The sequence below is a fragment of the Poecile atricapillus genome, chromosome 2 (genome assembly GCF_030490865.1).
Source record: "Poecile atricapillus isolate bPoeAtr1 chromosome 2, bPoeAtr1.hap1, whole genome shotgun sequence".
Lineage (NCBI taxonomy): Eukaryota > Metazoa > Chordata > Aves > Passeriformes > Paridae > Poecile > Poecile atricapillus.
The window spans coordinates 104295556-104304939 of NC_081250.1; the positions used below are offsets into that span (position 1 = coordinate 104295556).

Consider the following 9384-nt stretch of genomic DNA (forward strand, 5'->3'; position numbering starts at 1 on the left):
CCCTATTTTAGTATCTCAGTGGGAGCTACTAATGATACAGTTTGAAACATGCAGAAACACACAGTCAGTAGCCTAAGATACAGAAAAGCAGAGAGGAAAAAATGGATAGCTGTACCTTTTGTAAGGTACTGGGTTTTTTTCCTATTACTATTTTAATTCTGATTACCCACAGCAGAACCTGGCCTGAAAACTTAGGCATATCTACACTGCTGGGTACAGGTAGAGCAGGAAGAGTGAGTGTTAACAAAATGAAGAGGTGTCATTTGCTAGTCAGTGTGATAAAATTGCAGCTATATGTTTTTCAGGAGCAATAACGTTATAGTAGGAGTGTTTGGACCCTGTCAAAGAAAGAAATAGCACATTGTGAAATTGTAAAAGGGAAGCGCCTTCCACAGTGGAGAGTTCTTGTGCTGGTTTCAGAAATACTTCAAAGACTTCATGCAATCATCTAATGGTTTGGGTTGGAAGGGAACTTAAAGATCTTCTAGTTCCAACCCCCTGCCATGGGCAGGGACACCTTCCACTAGACCAGGCTGCTCAGTTCCACCCAACTTGCCTTGAACATTTCCAGGGATAAGGGATCCACGGCTTCTCTGGAAAACTTGTTCCAGTGCCTCACCACCCTCACAGGGAAGAATATATTCTTCCATATATTCAACCCAAATATCGCCTCTCAGTTTGAACCCATTACTCCTGGTCCTATTTAAAACAGACAATTCTGCCTTCTGAATGTAAATCACTGATGTTAGTACAAAAACAAGCCTGGAAATTTTGACAGCCGAGGCAAAATAGTGACTTAATTTCACTATTTCTATTAAGGGGTGAAAAATTTATTAAAAAAAACTCAGCAAAACAAAGTGATCCAGCTGGATCAAATTCACTACATATGTCAGCACATTACACGGAAAACCTCTCAGAAACAGCCCAGGAAGAGGAAGGAGTTATCAACCCAATGAAAAAGGTCAAATTGTTGCTCACAGGAGATGACTCTACTGTTCCAATGACTTCTATAATTCGATGTGCTTTCCAACACAAGTAGTCACCGAGATTTTTTTTTTTTTCTTTCCCCAAGCAGACCTGCTGCATTTCACACTGGCAGAAACACTGTAAAGTTTTATGTATGTACAAGTTACTCCAGTGAAAGCTGTGCCAGCAGGGTAGCATTTCACGAGATGTTTTTTGGAAAGAAAACCAGAGGTGGGAGATGAGCAGTGCAACAAAAACCTTTATTCCTTCCTAGCGATCGCGTTGTGCCTTTTAAAATTCACCCCCCGCCCCCAGTATTTGCACGAGGGAGAGCAGGCGGCTTTGGGCGGGCAGAGCTGTTCCGCTCTCGATGGCAGGCAAGGGACACATCAGGGGCAGGATCGCTCCCGCACCTCCCGCCACCGCCGCCCCTCCGCGGACGCGCGCGGGCGCGCCCCCGAGCGCCGCCCAACGGCCGCGCCGGTCCCGCCGCACCCGGCTCGGGGCCGAGCCCGCGCCGCGCTCGCCGCCGTGCGCCGCCTGCCGGGGGGAGGCGGTGCCCGCGCTCCGGGCTCGCACACGCGGCGGGCGCAGGCGCGGTGGGGCGGGGCGGGTGCCCGCGGCGGGAACGGCTGCGGCCCGCGCGCCCCCGCGGCCTGAGCCGCCCGAGGGGTGGTGCCGCGCCGCGCGTCCCCCGAAGCGGGGGAAGGGCGATTGGAACAGGCGCGCCGCAGGCCCCCGCTCCCCCCTCCCCGCCGCCTCAGCCTCCTCCTCCTCCTCCGCGCTCCCCGGGCACAGGCGCGCCCTCCGCTCGCACCGCGCATGCACGCACCCCCCGCGCCCCCCCCGAGTGCGCGCGCGCGCGCACTGGAGTGCTCGTGCAGGAGGCGGCGGTGACGGCCGGAGAGACGCGCGCAGGCCCCCCCCCCCGAGACCCCCTCCCCAAATTCCCCCCCATTCCCTTCTTCCCCTCCCTTCCCCCGTCCCCCTCCCGCGCGGCGGCAGCGGCAGTGCCCCCGCGCCCCCCCGGGAAGCGCGGCTCCGCGCGCGCGGGCGGGCGGCAGGTAAGCGCGAGCCCTTTCCCCCTTCCTCCCCCGCGCCCCTCCCGCGCCGCGGCCGGGCCGCCGTTGCGCCGCGCGCGCGCGCGCTCTCCCTCGCACGCCCCCTCCCTCCTCCTCCTCCTCCCCCCCTCCCTCCCCTCCCCCGCTCGCCGCCGCCGTTACAGCCCCGGCAGCGCGCGCTGGGTGAGATGGCGCTGCCGCGGGCGCGCCCGCCGCCAGCAGCCCCGGCGCCGCCGCCGCGCGCCTGCCTCCCGCGGGCGGGGGGAGGGCCAGCGGGAGGGCGAGGAGGAGGAGGAGGAAGAGGACTCGTCCGGCGGCGGATGCGCACGCTGGGGCGCGCGGCTCCTGCGCGGCGGCGGCGGTGGCCGCCGCAACAAAGGGGCGCGCGGCCGTGTCCAGGCGGCGGGAGCCGCGCGAGGACCGTGGGAGCGGGGGAGGGAGAGAGGGAGGGAGGCACGGGAGGACGGAGGGACGGAAGCAGGGAGCGGGGCGCCGTCCCCGCGCAGCCCCGTGAGGCGGCGCGGCGGGAGCGCCGGGCTCGCTCCGGAGAGCCGCCGCCTGGCGCTCGCGGGCGCCCCCGACGCCGGGCCGGGAGCGCGGGCGGCGCGGCAGGGGCCGGCCTGGTCCCCGCCGGGAACCCGCCCGCGCCGCGCCCGCGGGTGCGTGGAGCGGGCGTGCGCCTCCGCCGTCACGGGCACGGCGAGGGCAGGCGCGGAGAGGCACCGAGCGCGTCCCGAACAGTCCCTGAGAGCCCCGAACACACACCTCCCCGCGGCTCTCGCGGAGGTAGCGGCCGTGGAAAAAGTGTGTGGAGGAATAAATCTGAAATGCCCAGTGGAATAAGTAACCAGAGCTTTTTTAAATCAGAGCTGGAAACGCTCTGGGCAAGTGCCTGTCCTGCTCCGATCGCAAGGACTAACTTTGTTCTTGCCAGTTGCACACCCCTGTGTACTCCGCAGCCCTCTTTTCAGCCAATTCCTTCTCTAATTATTTCTGTTAGTGTCGACAGAATTGCAGCAAAAATTGCATACTGCTTAACAGGACGGTGCAATTGCTGCTAGATTGTTAGCAGTGACAGTTTGCTGCTTGCTTACAAAGAAAGCATTTTTTCCATCTTGCAAAGAACTCTGAAAAGATCCCGTTGAAATAGTTGTTTGTCCTGCCATCTTCAATGCTGTAAGAATACATTTTCCTGGGCCAGCAGACCCAGGCAGCCCATACATATATACAATATTGCTTTCTGGTTTGTTTCGTTTTGTATATTTCAAATATTTACATTCTTATTATCTGGCTATCTTAAAATGTGATTGTTTAGAACTAAGAAAATAATTTAGTTTGGCTTTTTTTTTTTTTTTTTTTTTTTAAATAGTATTTCTGTGTAGCCGGGGACACTTTAGCAGATGTGTCAGACCTGCAGATGCATTTGTAGGGAGCCAGGTGTTCCCATTCTGTGTGAAATACACATCACCAGGAGTTGCAGACCTCTCCTCCCACCTGTCACCTGCTTCTGTTTCATATATGGTTAAGGATAAATTAGAATTTAAGGAAAAAATTCCCAGGAGATCTGTGCTAGGTGGCACAAGATTTATTCCAAACCACGTATTGAATTTCCCTCCTCTCCGCTGCGTTTCCTGCTTTGGCACAATTCGATGTCTGTTGGGATTGAATGATTTGAAATTGTGTCTTGCATTAGCCTGTTTTCTGGTATCTCCATAGTTTGGAAATCTGGTACACTTGTCTCTTTCCCTGGTCCTGGATGCACATTCATCCCTGTCCCTGGTCTGCTGTCCTTTGGGATGCTTGGTCTGCTTGCATCCCTCTGCTAGGCTTGCTCAGCATTCTGGTTCAGCAGAAGACTGATCACCTTCTTGATGGGTTGGTTACTTCATTAATTGTGGCGATTCCTGGGGAGGATTTTCAGACCTTTAGATTTAGTGCAAAGTTACATATCAGGAAGGTAGAACCAGGGAAGTGCAGTAGCCATAGGAAAGTAAACACGTGTCCTCTATAGTTGTCTGTAGTATCTCTGAAAAAATAACTGGTTATTTTAGCAGTGTATTTTATCTAACTTTAAATAATTGAAAATGCTGTCTTTTAACACTCAAATTTAAAATAATTTTTGGAATAGATCTTACCATTTCTTGAAATGTTATTATCTTCCCATCTTTCAGGCTGAAGGTGGCCCGTTCTGAGATTAATTTAATAATCATTTGTTAAGAAAACTTCCTGCATTGTTCATGGTAAGGCTTATATTTGATATTTCAAATTTTGTTTGTTGTGCTGACTCATTTAGAGTATTTTCTTACACATTCTTTAGTGTTACCATATAAACTATATATAAGTTTAGTTATAATAATGACTTATAAGTTGGTCATACATTTACTGAGAATTGCAGTTTTAAAGAGAAAGTTTTCAATTTTGTATAAATGAATCAATAAAGTTTTGAATAATTGTAAATTTGATTGCCTAAGGAAAGAGCTTATGAATTCACAATTTTAAAATCAGTTTCAGAGTAATGCTTTTAGAGGCTAACAGGCTTTTTGTGGTTATTTTATGCAAAAAAAAGTTGGTTTTTTTTTAATGATGGAAATTACATCATCTCTTGGGGTTTTGTGATTTAGATAGACTGCTTTATAAAAGTTACAAAATTTTCCTGTTAATTTACAGGAGTTTTTCATCAGTATGTCTGAAACCATTAAATATAATGACGACGATCACAAAACTGTGTTCCTGAAAACATTGAATGAACAACGTTTGGAAGGAGAATTTTGTGACATCGCTATTGTGGTTGAAGATGTTAAGTTCAGAGCCCATAGGTGCGTGCTTGCTGCCTGCAGTACCTACTTCAAAAAGCTTTTCAAAAAACTTGAAGTTGATAGTTCATCAGTAATAGAAATAGATTTTCTTCGTTCTGATATTTTTGAGGAAGTTCTCAATTACATGTATACTGCAAAGATTTCTGTTAAAAAGGAGGATGTAAACTTGATGATGTCTTCAGGCCAGATCCTCGGTATTCGGTTTCTCGATAAACTCTGCTCTCAAAAACGTGATGTGTCTAGTCCTGAAGAAAACACACAGTCCAAGAGCAAGTACTGTCTGAAAATGAACCGTTCTATGGGGGAACCCAATGATACCCAAGATGATGAGGTGGAAGAGATTGGAGATCATGATGACAGTCCATCAGATGTGACGGTGGAAGGCACTCCCCCAAGTCAGGAAGATGGTAAGTCACCAACCACTACCCTGAGAGTGCAAGAGGCAATTCTGAAAGAGTTGGGAAGTGAAGAAGTTCGAAAAGTAAACTGCTATGGCCAAGAAGTAGAGCCTATGGAAACAACGGAATCGAAAGACTTAGGATCTCAGACCCCTCAGGCACTCACATTTAATGATGGCATAAGTGAAGTGAAAGATGAACAGACACCAGGATGGACCACAGCAGCCGGGGATATGAAGTTTGAGTACTTGCTTTATGGCCACAGGGAACACATTGTATGTCAGGCTTGTGGCAAGACCTTTTCTGATGAAGCGCGTTTGAGAAAACATGAAAAGCTACACACTGCAGACAGACCATTTGTTTGTGAAATGTGTACAAAGGGCTTCACCACACAAGCTCATTTGAAAGAACACTTGAAAATACACACAGGTTACAAGCCTTACAGTTGTGAGGTGTGTGGGAAGTCTTTCATTCGTGCACCAGATCTAAAAAAGCATGAAAGAGTTCACAGTAATGAGAGGCCATTTGCATGCCATATGTGTGATAAAGCTTTCAAGCACAAGTCCCACCTCAAAGACCATGAAAGAAGGCACCGAGGAGAGAAACCTTTTGTCTGCAGTTCCTGCACTAAAGCATTTGCTAAGGCATCTGACCTAAAACGGCATGAGAACAATATGCACAGTGAAAGAAAGCAAGTTACAGCAGCCAATTCCATCCAGAGTGAAACAGAACAGTTGCAGGCAGCAGCCATGGCTGCTGAAGCAGAGCAGCAATTAGAAACTATAGCCTGTAGTTAAAAACTAAAGCTGGAACTTTATCAGAAATAATATAAGAAATTAAATGGAACAAAATCTGTTGTTGATATACATTTAGACTGAGAATCTTTTCAAGAAAGCATATTTTTAGAGGATTTGAATGTTACATAGGAATACATAGCATCGCTTGGTTAGGTATTTTAAAACATTTCAGAGATGGGTATTCTTAGAATGTGAAACAGTTTTTCATTAGCAGTATAATGCACTAAATAACTGCTTTTATTCAAGAATGTGATCAAGTTCTCTATAAAACAGGGATCATCACTGGCCGATACTTTGCTTCATCCAGTATGGAATACTGAATATGATGTAAACATTGCAATCAGTGAGAATCTGAGTTATGTTTGAAAATGCTGAGATCTCAGAAATCACAAACATGAAAAGAAAGGATTTGGTTTTCATAATTCTGAGGTGTTACACCTACAATTTTTTGAGAAGCATACATTGAGTCCCTAAGCTTTTTAATTCCTCCTTTTTCCACCTAAGATAGGTTGGAACAACAGAGTGTAAAGGAGAATGGTAATCAAAATTAAATTGCTTCTTATTCCATTCCCTCAGATATCCTCCTATTTTTATAAAGGTGTCAAGTTTTAATTAAATACTTCCATTATTGAAAAAACTGCATTATTCACAGGGATTCTGGCTGGCAAAGCAGAAGTGTCATGGCATTCACCAATTCCTTCTGTGGGCAAAAATGTTTGCCTGGTTTGTTTTTATGTTCACTTTTATGCAGGGTCCCAGAGGTGGGACTGGGCCGCAAAGGAAAAAGGGTGCAGCATGGAGACATGCTCCTTACTCAAACCCAGTAAAAATCAGTAAAAGCTAATACAGCTTGAGATGTTCTTTTTATTATGCAGCTTTCTGGTCACCTAACCTAGCACAGTGAAGGCAGAGGAGTATCTGCACCAGCAGGTGACCAGGTGTCACTGCCAGGCTCCCAAAGCTGAAGGCATGGGTGTCACATACCTGCACACAGGGCTCAGCTGGGGTTTGTGTCATGGCTGGTCGTACAGCTCCTAGGTCCTGTTCAAGTTTAAAAGCTTCCACCTTTTGACACACCACCCTTCATCAAGAGGGAGACTTCAGTGAGCGAGTTCTGTCATAATTGATCCTGGGTGAGTGTTCACTATTAGTCAGTTTCTTTCTTAGTCTATTTTTTTTTTAAGACCAGCTGGGGTACATGTTGATAACAATAGTTAACTCACAGAGTCAACAAAATAAGTGGTCTGCAGTCTGCTACTTGTAGTCATCAAGAGAAGGCACAATAACAGTGGCAATGTAATCCAAAGGTATATTGAGCCTTTATTTTAAATTTGTAAATACTACAACTGTTTTGAAAACTTCAAATGAAGTTGGAATGGGAAAAAAAACACACTCTTGGGCACATGACTGGTAACATTGGTCACTTGCGATACCTATAGCATATCAAAGTGTTAGACCAGTTTCTGATAAGTTACTGTGGTAGATCACATCTTGCTTTTCTAAATAGAAATTTAAAATAGTTTTTTTGGAACTGTTATATGGAACTTCAATTATTGAGGGGTTTTTATTTGGTTGAGATTTTTTTTTTTTACAGCTTCATTTTATTCATTTATTCATCAGGTTAAGCAGTTATCTTAAAATGCCAGTAATTGTTCAAACGCTGGTCTGTAAATAAAACATGACCTTAATATTTTAGAAAATGTAAACTTTGGACCTTTACCAATATATTTTTTTAAAATGTTGCTTCATTTTACATTCAGTGATATTAGTTTGTAAACAAACTATACATTTTGTACCTGTGCAACATCAGAGGATGTGTATTCATTGCATTTTATTGGTTCTCTTGAGGAACATGATAAATGACCATTGTTAAAATGTTTTACTGTATATGATCATAGATATAAAGATAGTAGGTCCAAAATAGGATCTACTCTTTTTTTTTTTTTAAATATATTAGTCTTGCTGTGTTTTCTTATCTGAAATTGTGTGCGCTTCTTCCTAGGTAAGTTTGGGTTGATAAGACTGTACAAAACAAATCTGTTCTGATAAGAGTTCAAAAGTGTAAAATGTGAAGAAAGTAAATTTTCTCAAGATCTGCCATGAAGAATGCAAGAAGCCATGAGCTTAAATTACAGCAGTAAACAATTATGTTAGAACAAAAAGACTTTTAAAGGATTTTAATAATGAATCAGTAAAAGAGAATGCCTGGAGAGGTACTGTTATCTCCACTAGTTGTCACATTCAAGAATGGGTTAGACAAACATGTATTAGGAATGGTTTAAATATGATTAATTCTGCCTTGAAGCTGAGGGATAAGCTCAATAACCTCTCAAATAGAGCCTCATTGGGATTTTTTTTTTTTTTTTTTTTTTTTGGAAGTAATAAATTAAAATGGAGCTTGCTGGGACAGCAGACACTGGAGTGGAAAGACTGAACTCAAGTATTACAGTCAAAGAAAATTGTTCCTGACTTTTGAGCACAAGTAGTCAGGCTGTGAATTTGAAATTGTTACAGAAAAGCAGACTTGCATTGGAAGACTCACAGCAGAAAGTGTGAGAACATTGTGTATAACATCAGAGTAAATTCTGCTTTTGTTACAGCTTATAGCTGTAAAAGTTACAAGTATGGAGGCATGGAGTTATCCTTAGCTGTATATATATTCTTGTTAATGTGTTCTAAACTAGTCTGTATGTTCTGAAGGAATGTCAGCCTATATATTGTGGGGTGTATATATGAAGTTCAGGTAAATTTGCTTGCATCTTACAACACTACTGCTCCCATCTCTCTCCTCTCTGTGCCAAAAGACATGCACGAAAGCAGGTGTGCATCAGCTCCAAGCCAGTGAGATTTTCCAGTGTGATAAACTGTAAGCTGTGAGTTGTGTTGATTGAGGAATGGGCACATTTTTATTTTTGCTTAGACAAGGATGGCCATTTCTTTAGAGTTTGAGACACTGGATGAGATTCTGTCCAATTATTGGAAATTTTGCTGTTGGTTCCATTGGGGCCAGACTAGTCTAACATTCCTTAGAAGGTTTTGTGTTTGGATTTTTTGAAAGAGAAGAAGGAACAAAAATAACAGATTTTTAACAGCAATATTGGCTTAATTTCTCATCCTGATTGTATGGGTATACTGCTGATTATTTGGCACTACTCAGTTTGGAAACTAGAAGTTCAGGAAAGAGTACCTTTCAGCCCTTCTCCACTCCCCAGCCCTTCTTTTACGTACTATTTTTATCAATATTTTAAAAAATATTAGAAAATGAAGCAACTCACAATTGAGTGAGTACTTGTGATTTTGTTTTTCTGATTTTGATTTTCTAAATCTTTTAGAAAGGTTTAGACCT

At 44.9% G+C, this 9384-nt stretch overlaps 1 protein-coding gene across 1 annotated transcript; it reads left to right on the forward strand.

Moving 5' to 3' along the window:
* Positions 1-1918: 1918 nt before the first annotated feature.
* On the forward strand, positions 1919-8007 carry ZBTB14 (zinc finger and BTB domain containing 14). The gene is made up of 3 exons (XM_058833215.1): positions 1919-2030; positions 4199-4267; positions 4695-8007. The coding sequence occupies exons 2-3, from the start codon at positions 4265-4267 to the stop codon at positions 6036-6038; spliced, it is 1347 nt and encodes a 448-aa protein (XP_058689198.1). The 5' UTR covers positions 1919-2030; positions 4199-4264; the 3' UTR covers positions 6039-8007.
* Positions 8008-9384: the final 1377 nt, after the last annotated feature.